The sequence below is a fragment of the Panthera pardus genome, unplaced genomic scaffold (assembly GCF_024362965.1).
Source record: "Panthera pardus isolate Hobbes unplaced genomic scaffold, ASM2436296v1 HiC_scaffold_12, whole genome shotgun sequence".
Lineage (NCBI taxonomy): Eukaryota > Metazoa > Chordata > Mammalia > Carnivora > Felidae > Panthera > Panthera pardus.
In genome coordinates, this window is record NW_026526677.1 from 60426734 (window position 1) to 60443312 (window position 16579).

The 16579-nt window shown below is 39.4% G+C and overlaps 1 protein-coding gene across 1 annotated transcript in view; it reads right to left on the reverse strand.

Annotated features, from left to right (window-relative positions):
- Nucleotides 1–578: 578 nt before the first annotated feature.
- Nucleotides 579–16579, reverse strand: part of GDPD4 (glycerophosphodiester phosphodiesterase domain containing 4) — a 182759-nt gene continuing 166758 nt past the window's right edge. The window contains exon 18 of the mRNA XM_019449913.2: nt 579–1625. Within this exon, the coding sequence (XP_019305458.2) occupies nt 1578–1625 (48 nt within the window). The 3' untranslated portion in view covers nt 579–1577. The remainder of the gene's footprint in view (nt 1626–16579) is intronic.

A 16579-nucleotide genomic window follows, 5' to 3' on the forward strand; every position in this document is an offset into this window, starting at 1 on the left:
AAAGACTAGGCATAACCTAGAAGAAATTATGCGTAACACATATATCTGATAAAGGATGTATAAATATATAAGTATGTCACAAAACTAATAATAAACTCACTATAAAAAGGACAAAAGATTTGAACAGACACTTCCCCAAAAAGAGATGCAGATGGCAAGTAAGCACAGGAAAAGATGCTCAACATTATCAAACATTACAGAAACGCAACTGTAAATCACAGTGAGATTCCACTCCACATGTACTAGAATGGTTAAGATGAAAAAGAGTGACCAAACCAAATGTTGGTAGAGATGTTGGAAGCAGAACTCTCATACACTGCTGGTGGGAATATAAAATGGTACAACTGCTCTGCAAATCAATTGTGCAATTTCTTAAGAAGTTAAACATACAGGGGTGCCTGGCTGGCTCGGTTGGTTAAGTGTCTGACTTCAGTTTAAGTCATGATCTCATGGTTCATGAGTTCAAGCCCCGCATGAGGCTCTCTGCTGTCAGTGGAGAAGGCTGCTTGGTATCCTCTGCCCCCCCCTTCTCTCTGCCCCTACACCACTTGTGCTCACTCTCTCAAAATAAATTAAAAAAAAAAAGTTAAACATACACTCAACATTGCTCTAGCTATCGTACTTCTAGACATTTACTCAAGAGAAACGAAAGTGTTACGTCCTCACAAAGATATGTACAATGCACACAAATATTTGATAGCATTTGTAAATACTTATAAGAGCCCCAAACCAGAAACCCAGATGTCTAACAACGGATGGCTAGACAAATTGTGGTGTATCCATACAATGGAATACCATTCAGCAATAAAAAGGAATAAACTACTGATATAACAGCATGGGAGAATCTCATAATAATTATGCTGAGTGAAAGAAGCTAGTCAAAAACTATGCATTACTGATTCAGTTTATATACAATTCTTAAAATGCAACTATAGTGACAGAAAGCAGGTCAGTGGTCCCTGGGGTTGTGGTATTCAGAGAAGGGCAAGAGGCAGCGAGAAAACTTTTATTGGTGATGTATTCGTTCATTTTCTTGGTTGTGGTAATGATTTATTACTAAAAGCTTATTAAATATTACATTTTAAATATCTGTAGTTTATTATATGTTAAATATTCCACAATAAAGCTGCTTTAAAAAACTTTCTAGTATTTCATTCAAAATATTTATTGAGTTTTGTCTATACACTGGGCTTTGTTTTAGGTGTTGAAGATGCATCAGTGAATGAACAACCAAAAAATCCCTTCCATCACGGAGCTTACATTGTCACTGAAGGAGGAAGAGACTATTAAATAAGTAACAGCATGTCAGGAGGTGAAAAATGCTATGGGAAAGTGATTGATCAGAGTAAGGGTAAGAGTGAGTCGGCAATTTTAAATAAGATTTTTCAGGGTAGACCTTTCTAAGTGTTATATGAGCCCAAACCTGAAGTGGCTAAGAGAGTGAGCCCTTTTGGGTGCCTGAGGCAAGTGATTCCAGGCAATGGATAGCATGTACAAAGGCCCTGAGGCAAGAGTACCTTAGATGTTTGAGGAGAAATGAGATCAATGTGTCTTCAGCAGAGTGATATAGGACATCCTCAGCCATTCTTAGGACTGGCTTTTATTCCAAGTGAAATAGGGAGCCACTGAAAAATAAGAGCAAGGAATGAGAAGTGACGTTATCTTAGGTTTTAACTGGATCACTCTACCTGCTATGCTGGAAACAAACTAAGGGGATAGAGATGGGGAAAGATGGACAAGAGTAGAAGTATAGAGACCAATTAAGATTACTCCATTGGGGTGCCTGGGTGGCTCAGTCGGTTGAGAGTCTGACTTTGGCTCAGGTCATGATCTCGCAGTTTGTGAGTTCAAGTCCCACATAGGGCTCTCTGCTGTTAGTGCAGAGCCTGCTTCAGATTCTCTGCCCCCCTCTCTCTCTGCCCCTTCCCTGCTCACTCTGTCTCTCTCAAAATAAATTAAAAAAAAGAAAACTACTCCAACGACCCAAGTGCAAGATGATGATAGGCTCGGTCCAGGCTGGTAGCAGTGGAGATGGTGAGAAATAACTGAATCTGAATATACTTTGAAAGTATAATCAACAAAATTTGCCAATGGATTGGATGTGGCGTGTGCAAGAGAAAGGATTTAGGGATGACTTCAAGAATTTGGCCTAAGGAAACAAATATAATTGCCATTCTCTAGAAAGATGCAGTAAAGCAGGTTTTGAGGGTGGAAGATCAGGAGTTCAACTGTTTGGGGAATGATGCATTTGAGATTTCTCTTAGACACCCAGTGGATATTAAAGAGGATGTGAATCTAGAGATTGTAAAGGTATATTGAGGCCAAGGAAAATATCCAGAATGATCAACACTGAGTCATTTTAAACTGTCACTAGGGCTCCATTTTTAAGCCAAGTAGAAAGATCAATTTACTTATTACATAAAACTAGGTTTGGTGGAAGGGAGTTAAGATGGTAGAGAAGTAGGGAGACTGTGACTTTCCTCATCCCCCAAACACAGCTCTTTTGAGGTCAGATTACTTGGAGCACCCAGGCAATCAATCTGCGGAGGGCCAGAAGGATCTCCACAGTTAGAGGGAGGCAGATTGGCAGGAATGAGGTGTGCAGATGTGAATTGGGGGAGATAAAATGGCATAGGCACAGAGGAGAGGTATCCCCTTCTGTGGAGACACAAAAGGGAGGGAGGGAGGGAGGGAGGGGGGGGAGAGAGAGAGAGAGAGAGAGAGAGAGAGAGAGAGAGGAGCTGTGAAAATGCTGTTACTCAGCACAAGAGGAAAACCTCTCTGGACCACAGACTGGGGAACAAGAAATACAGAGAGTTCCAGTTTCTCTTTCGAAAACAGCCTCAGGAGCTGAAACTCGGAGGTTTCAGAAGCGTGTGACTTTCTCCAGAACTGTGAAGCACGCTCCTGGGGAGGAGGGAGCTGGCCCAGGAGTATATACTGTGGTGTGACAATCTCAGGGGTGTCCTGGGAGAGAATAGTCCCCTTCCCAGAATACTTTGGGAAGAGGGCTTATTGCCTCCCCAAGGACAAAAGACCCTGCAGGTACAGCCAAAGGCCTTTTTATCAGCAGGGCAGGGTGGCTCTACTCCAGAATGGGGGGAAAGGAGCTGCACCAAGCTGGGTCCTTTAAGATTTTAGGTTTTGAATCCCAGCCCAGGGTAGAAGATGTGGGAGAACTGTAGAGCAGGGAAAACTGAGCACCCTTACTATTCTATGAGAGCTGCCTGAACAGCGTGGGTTGAGATATCTGGTCTGGGGAGGAGACAGTGGAGTGTTACCATTTTTCTCCCCAACACCAACACTGTAGGACTTCAGAGAGCAGCACAGTGGCCCCCAGTGGAGGCGGGACCCACTTACACCAAACCCCACCCCTCGGTACCTGGCAACTGCTTATTTACTGGGAGCCAAGACTGATCCAATGCAGCTGGCCTCTCGTCCAGACCAGCACAGCCACCAGTCCCAGGCATCAGCAGACAACTGTTGTGTTTTTTTTTTCTTTGCTTTTCTATTTCTTTTTACCTTCTCCTTTTTTTTTTTCTTTTGGAATCAGGCTCATAGTTTCTGACGTGTTTTTGGTCAAATGTTATTATATGTATATATATTAATTTTTTATCAGACATTTTTACTCTATTCTTTTTCCACCTTCTCTCTTTCATCTTTAATTTCCTGTTTCTTTCTCTGAATTTAGGCTTATACTTTTGTGATTCTTTGTTTGGATTTCTTTTCTCCCCTTCCATTTTTCTCTTTTTATAGGATCAAGTTTACCCCTCCCTTTTCCTTTTTTCCCCCCAAGGTTATTTCGACAAACAATTCAAAGCACATATGGTTGAAGGTGCAAACACTCCCCCGCTACAAGCAAGGAGGAGCTCTGCAGAGGACTGACCAATGGGATAGAGCAGCCAAACCACAACAGCAGAGTGCACATAACATACACCAAAAACACTTCCTGGAGTGCCAGGCAGTGGACAGTGTATGACACCTTTTTCATATAGAAGTATTCTTAGGTGCAGAACACATAACAAGCTTTTAAAACACGCAAAAGACAGAAAATAAGCCAAAATAACAAGACAGAGGAATTCTCCTCAAAAGAAAGGTCAAGAAGAAATCACAGAGAATTGCTCAAAACAGGTATAAACATATCTGAACAAGACTTTAGAACAACACTCATTAGACTAATAGCAGCTTGAAAAGAGCATAGAAGACATGAGAGAAACCCTTGCTGCAGAGATCAGAGACCTAAGAACTAGTCAGGACAAATCAAAAAATGCCATAACTGAGATACAAAATAAACTAGATACAGTGACAGCTAGGGTGGAAGATGCACAGGAGAGAATAGGTGAAATAGAAGATAAAATTATGGAAAATAATGAAGCTAAAAAAAGAGGGAAAGGAAATTACTGGATCACGAGAGGAGAATTAGAGAACTAAGTGATTCCATGAAATGAAACAATATCCATACCATAAGAGTCCCAGAAGAAGAAGAGTGAGAAAAAGGAGCAGAAGGTTTATTTGAACAAAGTATAGCTGAGAACTTCCCTAATCTGGGGAAGGACACAGACATCTAAGTCCAAGAGGCACAGAGAACTACATTCAAAATCAACAGAAACAGGTCAACACTATGACATACAAAGATAAATAAATAAAAAAGGTTTGTAATTGCAAAATACAGAGATAAAGAGGGAATTCTGAAAGTAGCTAGGAACAACAGGTCCTTAACCTACAAGGGTAGACACATAAGGTTAGTAGCAGACCTGTCCACTGACACCTGGCAGGTCAGAAGGAAGTGGCAAGAAATATTCAGTGTGCTGAATAGGAACAATACAGAGCCAAGAATCCTTTGTTCAGCACGGCAGTCATTCAGGATAGGAGAGATAATGACTTTCCAAGACAAAGAAAAACTAAAGGAGTCTGACCACTAAACCAGCCCTGCAAGAAACTGTAAGGGGAACTCTCTGAGTGGAAAGCAGCAAAGACTACAAAGGACCAGAGAACATCACCAGAAACACAAAGTCTTCAGATAACACAATGGCACTAAATTCATACCTTTCAATAATCACTCTGAATGTAAATGGACTCGATGCTCCAATCAAAAGACATAGGGTATCAGAATGGACAAAAAGCAAGATATATATCTATATATCTATATCTATATCTGCATATATATCAGCATATATATGTATATATGTGTGTGTGTATGTATGTATGTGTGTGTATATATATACCTATATATATATATAGGTATATATATACACACACTACCTACAAGGGACTCATTTTTTTTTAATTTTTTTTAACGTTTATTTATTTTTGAGACAGAGGGAGACAGAGCATGAATGGGGGAGGGTCAGAGAGAGGGAGACACAGAATCTGAAACAGGCTCCAGGCTCTGAGCTGTCAGCACAGAGCCTGACGCGGGGCTTGAACTCACAGACTGCGAGATCATGACCTGAGCCGAAGTCGGCCGCTTAACCGACTGAGCCACCCAGGCACCCCTACAAGAGACTCATTTTAGACTTAAGGACACCTGCAGATTAAAAGTGAGGGGATGGAGAACCATCTATCATCCTAATGGATGTGGAAAGAAAGCCAGAGAGGTCGTACTTATATCAGACAAACTAGGTTTCAAAACAAAGACTGAACAAGAGATGAAGAAAGGCATTATATTATAATTGAAGGGGTCTATCCATCAAGAAGATCTAACAATTGCAAACATTTATGTCCCCAGCTTGAAGCACCCAAATACATACATCAGTTAAGCATAAACGTAAGCAAACTTATTGATAATAATACCACTAGTGTAGGAGATTTAATACTCCACCTACAACAGTGGACAGATCATCTAAGCAGAAAATCAACAAGGAAACAATGGCTCTGATGACACACTGGATCAGATGGACTTAACAGATATATTCAGAACATTCCATCCTAAAGCAGCAGAATACACATTCTTCTCGGGTGCACATGGAATATTCTCCAGAATAGATCATATTTTGGGTCACAAAACAGCCCTCAAAAGGTACAGAAAGATTGAGATCATACCATGTGTATTTTCAGATCACAATGCTATGAAACTTGAAATCAACCACAAGAAAAAATTTGGAAAGCACCCAGATACATGGAGGTTAAAGAACACATCCCACTTAAGAATAAATGGGTTAACCGAGAAATTAAAGAAGAAATTAAAAGATACATGGAAGCAAATGAAAATGTAAACATGACAGACCAAACCCTTTGGGATGCAGCAAAGGCAGTCCTAAGAGGAAAGTACATTGCATTTCAGGCCTGTCTCAAGAAGCAAGAAAGGTCCCAAATACACAACCTAACCTTACACTTGAAGGAGCTAGAAAAGCAGCAGCAAATAAAGCCCAAAGCCAACCAAAGAAGGGAAAGAAGAAAGAGTAGAGGAGAAATAAATGATATGGAATCCAAACAACAACAACCCCCGCCCCCCGCAGAACTGATCAACGAAACTAAGAACTGGTTTTTGAAAGAATAAACAAAATTGATAACTCCCTAGCCAGACTTCTCAAAAAGAAAAGAGAGAGGACCCAAATAGATAAAGTCACAAATGAAAGAGGAATGATCGCAACCAACACCACAGAAATACAATTATAAGAGAATACTATGAAAACTTATATGCCAACAAACTGGACAACCTGGAAGAAACGGGCAAAGTCCTATACCCTCACACACTCCCAAAACCCAAATGGGAAAAAATAGGAAATTTGAACAGACCCTAACCAGCAAAGAAATTGAATGGGTTGTCAAAAATCTCCCAACAAATAAGAGTCCTGGGCCAGATGGCTTCCCAGGGGAAATTTACCAGACATTTAAAGCAGAGTTAATACCTATTCTTCTCAAACTGTTCCAAAAAATAGAAATGGAAGGAAAGTTTCCAAACTCATTTTATGAAGCCAGCATTACCTTGATTCCACAACCAGACAAAGACCCCACTAAAAAGGAGAATTACAGGCCAATACCCCTGAGGAAGCTGGATGCAAAAATTCTCACCAAGATACTAGCACTTCAAAGTCACAGTATATTAAAATAATTATTCACCATGATCAAATGGGATTGATGCCTGGGATGCAGGATTCCTTCAGTATTCACAAATCAATCAATGTGATACACCTCATTAACAGAAGAAAGGATAAGAACCATATGATCCTTTCAACAGATGCAGAAAAAGCATTTGACAAAATACAGCATCCTTTCTTGATAAAACCCCTCAAGAAAGTCAGGATAGAAGGAACATACTTTAACATCATAAAAACCATATATGAATGTCCCACAGGTAATATCATCCTCAATGGGGAAAAACTGAGAGCTTTTCCCCTAAGATCAGGAACATGACAGGATGTCCACTGTCACCACTGTTGTTCAATATAGTGTTGGAAGTCCTAACCTCAGCAATCAGATAACAAAACAAAATAAAAGGCATCCAAATTGCAAATGGAAGTCAAACTTCCACTCTTCGCAGATGACATGATACTCTACATGGAAAGCCCAAAGGACTCCACCAAAAAGCTGCTGGAGCTGATACATGAATTCAGCAAAGTCACAGGATAAAATCAATGTACAGAAATCAGTTACATTTCTATACACTAATAATCAAGCAGCAGAAAGAGATATCAAGGAATTGATCCCATTTACAATTACAGCAAAAACCATAACATAACTAGGAATAAACCTAACCAAAGATGTAAAAGTTCTGTATGCTGAAAACTACAGAACGTTTATGAAAGAAATTGAAGAATACAGAAAGAAATGGAAAACTATTCCATGCTCATGGATTGGAAAAACAGATATTGTTATAAAATGTTGATACTGCCCAAAGCAATCTACACATTCAATGTAATCCCTATTAATATACCACCAGCATTCTTCACAGAGCTAGAACAAACAATCCTAAAATTTGTATGGAACCACAAAAGACCCTGAATAGTCAAAGTAATATTGAAAAAGAAAACCAAAGCTGGAAGCATCACCTGTATTTTAAGCTGTATTACAAAGCTGTAATCATCAAGACCGTACAGTACTAGCACAAAAACAGACACATAGATCAGTGGAATAGAGAACCCAGAAATGGACTCACAAATATATGGCCAACTTATTATCGACAGAGCAGGAAAGAGTAACCAATGGAAAAAAAGACAGTCTCTTTAGCTAATGGTGCTGAGAGAACTGGACAGCAACATTCAAAAGAATGAAACTGGACCACTTTCTCACACCATACAGAACATTAAGTTCAAAATGGATGAAAGACCTAAATGTGAGACCGGAAACCATCAAAATCCTGCCTGAGAAAATAGGCAGCAACCTCTTTCATGTATGCCACAGCAACTTCGTATTAAACATGTCACTAGAGACAAGAGAAATAAAAGCAAAAATGAACTATTGTACCTCAACAAGATAAAAAGCTTCTACACAGCAAAGGGAACAATCAACAAAACTAAAAGGCAACAGATGGACTGGGAGATGATATATAACATATTAGATAAAGGGTTAGTATCCAAAATCTATAAAGAACTTACCAAACTCAACACCCAAAAAAACAAAATGGGAAGTGAAAATGGGCAGAAGACATGAATAGACACTTTTCCAGAGAAGACACCAGAGAGAAAACAGACACATAACAAGATGCTTAATATCACTCATCATCAGGGAAATACAAATAAAAACTACAATTAGATACCACCTCACCACCTGTCAGAATGGCTAACATTAACAACTCAGAAAACAACCAATGTTGGCAGGGATGTGGAGAAAGGGGAACCCTTTTGCTCTGTTGGTGGGAATGAAAACTGGTACAGCCACTCTGGAGAACAGTATGGAGTTTCCTCAAAAAATTAAAAATAGAACTACCCTATGACCCAGCAATTGCACTACTAGGAATTTATCCAAAGGATGCAAAAAAAAAAAAAAATGCTGATTCAAAGTGGCATATGCACCCCAATGTTTATAGCAACACTATCAAAAATAGCCCAATTATGTAAAGAGCCCAAATGTCCATCAACTAATGAATGGATAAAGAAGACGTGGTTTACATTATAACAACGGGACAACGGGTTGGGTCATAGGTGTGTGATTGCAAACCGGCAGAGATAAAATGGGCAGCGTAGGAACAGAGGGGAGGGATCCCCTTCTGTGGAGAGACAAAAGGAAGAGAAAGAGCGGCTGTGGAAGTGCAGGATTGTATTTGGACAAGAAAAAAATCAGGTAACTGGGATCGTAAAAAAACAGAGAAAGAACCAATTTCTAACTGTGGGGCTTTCTCCGCCCTGTTCGAGTGCCTGGGGAGGAGGGGAGTCAGCCCCAGGCTCAGTATCTAGCTCCCAGGTGCAGTTGGAGAGAGCAACCTCTCTCTTGAGTGCTGTGAGAAGAAGGAAAATAGCCAATCCAAGGACAAAAGACCCTGCATCCCACCCCCACCCCCCTGCCACCCAGAGGGCCTTTGTGACAGTACCCCAGAGTGACAGTACACCAGAACTAGGGCATGTTGAGTGGGATCCTTTAAGTCATTGGAGTTCGAATCCCAGCCAAGCACCAGGGAGGCACGGGAGCCAGTGGAGCAAGACATAGTGGCCAGCTGGCATCCTCTTGGCACTGTGAGGAGCCAGAGGCCCTTAGTAGCTGGGCAGAGCAGCTCTTCCCCAGAACCAGGGCACATGGAGTGGGATCCTTTAAGACATTGGGGTTTGAATCCCAGCTGAACACCTGGGAGGCACAGGAGACTGCGGAGCCGAACAGAATCAGCCTACTCATGCCCTCGAGGCACTGTGAGGATAGCCTGAATAGAGTGGTCTGGGACACCCAGTCTGAGGAGGCGAGACTGGGGTGTTGCCATTTTTCTCCCATCACCAACAAGGTGGGGTTTCAGGGAACAGACATCGGGCCCACAGTGGAGGTGGTACCTACCTACACCAAACCATGCCCCTCCATGCCTGGTAACTGCATATCTACTAGAGCAAGATGGACACTGATGAAACCAGACAGCCCCTCCTTCAGACCAGCGCAGGCAGCAGTTACCAAGGCACTGGTAGATATTGGTACAGTAGTTTTGCATTCTCTGATTTGATTCTTGGTCAATTCTTATTTTATGTGTGTGTGTGTGTGTATGTGTGTATGTGTGTGTGTATGTGTGTGTATATATATTTCTTCCTCTTATTTCTTCCCTTCTCTTGTCTGGTTATTCCAGTTGTTGGTTTGTTTAAGCAGACGTTTTCAATCCATTCTTTTTACACCTCTTCTGTATCTCTTTCTTCTTTATTTTCCTCTCTCTTTCTTGGGACCAAGCCATACAGTTTCTGTTTCTCTGCCTGGTCAATTTTTTTCTTTTCCTTTTCCCTGCCCCTGTCATTCCTCTCTTTGTATGTGATAAGGCCTCTTCCACCATCCTCATCCTTTTCTTAAACTTTTTCCAGGGATACTTCAACAAAAAAATGAAAGCACACCTGGTAGAAGGTCCAAACCACCACTACTAGGGAGATAAAGCAACCAGAGTCTCAACAACAAGAGCATGAAACACTCTCCAAAAACACCTCCTGAAAGGCCAGGCCTTGGACAGTGTAGGATCCCTTTTTGATATAGTAATGCTCACAAGTGTAGGCCTCATAACAAGCTATTAAAACACATAAGAGTCAGAAAACTAGCCAATATGAAAAATGGAAGAATTCTCCTCAAAAGAGATTCCAGGAAGAGATGACAGCTAGAGAATTGCTCAAAACAGATATAAACAATATAACTAAGCAAGCATTTAGAATAATAGTCATAAGATTAATTGCTGGGCTTGAAAAAAAGCATAGAAGATAGCAGAGAATCTATTGCTGCAGAGATCAAGGAACTAAGAAATAGTCATGAAGAATTAAGAAATGTTGTAACTGAGGTGCAAAATAAACTAGATGCAGTCACAGCAAGGATGGAGGAGGCAGTGGAGAATTAAGTGAAATAGAAGATAAAATTATGGAAAATGATGAAGCCAAGAAAAAGAGAGATAAGAAAAGAATTAGAGAACTAAGTGATTCAATGAAACATAATAATATCCATATCACAGGAGTTCCAGAAAAGAAGAGAGAGAAAGGGGCAGAAGGTTTACTTGAACAAATTATAGCTGAGAACGTCCCTAATCTGGGGAAGGAAATGGACATCCAAATACAGGAGGCACAGAGAACTCCCTTCAGATTTAATCAGAATAGATCTTCTCCATGGCATATCACAGTGAAACTGGCAAAATACAAAGATAAAGTGAGAATTCTGAAAGCAGTTGGGGACAAATGGGCCTTAACCTACAAGGGTAGACACATAAGGGTAGTAGCAGACTTATCCATTGAAACTTGGCAGGCGAGAAGGGAGTGGCAGGAAATATTCAATGTGCTGAATAGGAAAAATATGCAGCCAAGAATCCTTTAGCCAGCAAGTCTGTCATTTAGAATAGAAGGAGAGATAAAGGCTTTCCCAGACAAACAAAAACTGAAGGGATTCATGACCACTAAACCAGCCCTGCAAGAGATCCTAAGGGGGACTCTGTGAGTGGAATGCTGTAAAGACTACAAAGGAACAGAGACATCACCATAAGCATGAAACCTATAGATAACACAATCACACTAAGTCCATATCTTTCAATAATAACTCTGAATGTAAATGAAATGCTCTAATAAAAAGACATAGGGTATCAGAATAGATTAAAAAAAACAAGATCCATCTATATTCTGTCCATAGGGACCCATTTTAGACCTGAGGACACCTTCAGATTGGAAGTGAGGGGATGGAGAACCATCCATCATGCTACTGGAAGTCAGAAGAAAGCTGAAGTGCCATACTTCTATCAAACTAGATTTAAACTAAAGGTTGTAACAAGAGATGAAGAAAGGCATAATATAATTATGAGGTCTATCCATCAAGACCTAACAATTGTAAATGTTTATGCTCCAAACTTGAAAGTTCCCAAATATATAAATCAATTGAGCAATCTTATTGATAGGAATACTGTAATTATAGGGGAATTTAATACTCCACTTATAGCAAAGGACAGATCATCTAGGCAAAAAAACCCAATAAAGATACAATGGCCTTGAATGATACACTGGACCAGATGGACTTGACAAGTATATTCAGAACTTTTCATCCAAAAGCAGCAGAATATAAATTCTTCTCAAGTGCACATGGAACATTCTCCAAGATAGATCACATACTGGGTCACAAAACAGCTCTCAACAAATATAAAAGAATTGAGATAATACCATGTATATTTTCAGATCACAACACTATGAAACTTGAAATCAAACACAAGAAAAAATTTGGAAAGCCTCCAAATGCATGGAGGTTAAAGGACATCCTACTAAAGAATGAATGGGTTGGGGTGCCTGGGTGGCTTAGTTGGTTGAGCGCCCGACTTTGGCTCAGGTCATGATCTTGCTGTCCATGGGTTTGAGCCCCGCATCAGGTTCTATGCTGACAGCTCAGAGCCTGGAGCCTGTTTCAGATTCTGTGTCTCCCTCCCTCTCTGCCCCTCCCTCACTCATGCTCTGTCTCTCTCTCTCTCTCTCTCTCTCTCTCTCTGTCAAAAATAAACATTAAAAAATTTTTTTAAACAGAATGAATGGGTTAATCAGGCAATTGAAGAAGAAATTAAAAAATATATGGAAGCAAATGAAAATGAAAACATGACAGTTCAAACTTTTTGGGATACAGCAAAAGCAGTCCTAAGAGGAAAATACATTGCAATCCAGGCCTATCTCAAGAAACAAGAAAAAATCCCAAATACAAAATCTAACAGCACACCTAAAGGATCTAGAAGCAGAACAGCAAAGAAACCATGAAGCCAGCAGAAGAAGATAAATAATAAAGATTAGAGCAGAAATAAACAATAGGGAATCCAAAAAACCAGAACAGATCAATGAATCTAAGAGCTGCGTTTTTTAAAAAAATTAACAAAATTGATAAACCCCCAGCCAGACTTCTCAAAAAGAAGAGGACCCAAATAGATAAAATCACAAATGAAAAATGACAGATCACAACCAACATCACAGAAAAACAAACAATTATCAGAGAATACTATGAAACATTATATGCCAACAAACTGGACAACCTGGAGGAAATGGACAAATTCCTAGATACCCACACACTACCAAAACTCAAACAGGAAGAAATAGAAAATTTGAACAGACCCACAGCCAGCAAAGAAATTGAATCAGTCATCAAAAATCTTGCAACAAATAAGAGTCCTAGGCCAGATGATTTCCTGGGGGAATTTTGCCAGACATTTAAAGCTGAGTTAATACCTATCCTTCTCAAGCTGTTCCAAAAAATAGAAATGGAAGGAAAGTTCCCAGATTCATTCTATGAAGCCAGCATTACCTTGATTCCCAAACCAGACAGAGACCCCACTAAAAAGGAGAATTACAGGCCAATATTCCTGATGAACACTGATTCAAAAATTCTCAACAAGATACTAGCAAATCGAATTCAACAATATATCAAAGGAATTATTCACCACGATCAAGTGGGATTCATTCCTGGGCTACAGGGCTGGTTCAATATTCACAAATCAATGTTATACATCACATTAATAGAAGAAAGGACAAGAACCATATGATACTGTCAATAGATGTGGAAAAAGTATTTGACAAAATACAGCATCCTTTCTTAATAAAAAAAACTCAAGAAAGTCAGCATAGAAGGAACATACCTCAAAATCATAAAAGCCATATATGAAAAGCCCACAGCTAATATCCTCAAGGGGAAAAAACTGAGAGCTTTCCCCCAGAGATCAGGAACACAGCAGGGATGCCCACTCTCCCCACTGTTTAACATAGTGTTGGGAGTCCTAACCTCAGCAGACACCAAAATGAAATAAAAGGCATCCAAACTGGCAAAGAAGAAGTCAAACTTTCACTTTTCACAGATGACATGATACTCTACATTTAAAGTCTCCACCAAAAAGCTGCGAGAACTGATACATGAATTCAGCAAAGTCGCAGGATACAAAATCAATGTACAGAAATCAGTCGCATTTCTATACAGCAATAATGAAGCAACAGAAAGAGAAATCAAGAAATCAATCCCATTTACAATTGCAACAAGAACAATAAAATACCTAGGAATAAACCTAACCAAAGATGTGAAATATCTGTATGCTGAAAACTATACAAAACCTATGAAGGAAACTGAAGAAGACACAAAGAAATGGAAAAACATACGATGCTCATGGATTGGAAGAAAAAATATTGTTAAAATGTCAATACTACCAAAAGCAATCTACACACTGAATGCAATCACTATCAAAATTCCACCAGCATTCTTCTCAAAGCTAGAACAAATAATCCTAAATTTTGTATGGAACCACAAAAGACCTCAAATAGCCAAAATTATATTGAAAAAGAAAACCAAAGCAGGAGGCATCACAATCCTGGACTTTAGACTCTACTACAAAGCTGGAATCAAGACAGTATGGTACTGGCACAAAAATAGACACTCAGATCAATGGAATAGAACAGAGAACCTGGAATTGGACCCACAAATGTATGGCCAACTAATCTTTGACAAAGCAGGAAAGAGTATGCAATGGAAAAAAGACAGTCTCTTTAGCAAACGGTGCTGGGACAATTGGACAGCAACATGCAGAAGAATGAAACTGGACCACTTTCTTATACCATACATAAAAAATAAACTCTCAGAATGGATGAAAGACCTAAGTGTGAGATAGGAAACCATTAAAACCCTAAAGGAGAAAACAGGCAACAACTTCTTTGATGTCAGCCACAGCAATTTCTTACTTGACACTTCTCCAAAGGCAAGGGAAATAAAAGCAAACATGAACTATTGAGACCTCATCAAGATAAAAAGCTTCCGCACAGCAAAGGAAACAATCAACAAAACTAAAAGGCAACTGATGGAATGGGAGATGATATTTACAAATGACATATCAGATAAAGGTTTAGTATTCAAAATCTGTAAAGAACTTACCAAACTCAATACCCGAAAAACAAATAATCCAGTGAAGAAATGTGCAGAAGACATGAACAGACACTTTCCCAAAGAAGACATCCAGGTGGCCAACAGACACATGAAAAGATGCTCAACATCACTCATCATCAGGGAAATACAAATCAAAACCACACTGAGATATCACCTCACACCAGTCTGAGTGGCTAAAATTAACAACTCGGAAAACAACAGATGTTGATGAGGATGTACAGAAACGGGAACCCTCTTGCACTGTTGGTGGGTGGAGCTGCTCTGGAACACAGTGTGGAATTTCCTAAAAAAAATTAAAAATACAACTACCCTATGACCCAGCAATAGCACTACTAAGAATTTATCCAAAGAATACAGGAGTGCTGATTCATAGGGGCACATGTACCCCGATGTTTATAGCAGCACTTTCAACAACAGCCAAATTATGAAAAGAGCCCAGATGTCCATCAACTGATGAATGGATAAAGAAGATGTGGTTTATATATACAATGGAATACTACTTGGCAATGAGAAATAATGAAATCCTGCCATTTGGAACAGCGTGAATGGAACTGGAGGGTATTATACTAAATGAAATAAGTCAGAGAAAGATATCACATGTTTTCACTCATATGTGGAACTTGAGAAAGTTAATGGAAGACCATGGGGGAACGGAAGGTGACAAAAATAGTTTCAAACAGAGAGGGAGGCAAACCATAAGAGACTCTTAAATACAGAGAACAAACTGAGGGTTGATGGGAGTGGTGGGGTAGGGGGGAAATGGGTGATGGGCATTGAGGAGGGCACTTGTTGAGATGAGCACTGGGTGTTGTATATAAGTGATTAATCATAGGAATCTACCCCCAAAACCAAAAGCACACTGTACATACTGTATGTTAGCTAACGTGACAATAAATTTTTTAAAAAACAGCTGAAAGAAATTAAAGCAGACATAAATAAATGGAAAGATATCCCATGTATATAAATATTGATTGGAAGACAATATTGTTAAAATGACATTATCCAAAGTACAGATTCAATGAAATCTCTGTCAAGATCCTAATGGATTTTTTTTTAACATCTTAAAATTTATATGAATCTCAAGGGACCCTGGAAATTCAAAACAATCTTGAAAAAGAAGAATAAAGTTGAGGACTCACACACCTCCTGATTTCAAAACTTCTTATAAAGCTATAGTAATTAAAATGGTGTGGTACTAGCATAAAACCTATAGACCAATGGATAGGATGTAGAACACAGAAATAAATGGGTTTATATATGGCTAACTGATTTTATACAAGGAGGCCAAGACCATTCAATGGCAAAAGGACAGATTTTCAACAAATGGCATTGGGATAACTGGGTATCACATGCAAAAGAATGAAATTGGATACTTATCTTACACCATATATGAAAATGATCTCAAAATGGATCAAAGATCTAAAGGTATGAGCTACAATTATAAAACTCTTTGAAGGAAATAGGGGAAAATATTCATGGCATTGGGTATGGTAATGATTTCTTGGCTATGACACCAATGATACAGGCAACAACAACAACAACAACAACAACAACAACAAAATTGGTCTTCATGAAAATTTAAAACTTTTATGCATCAAAG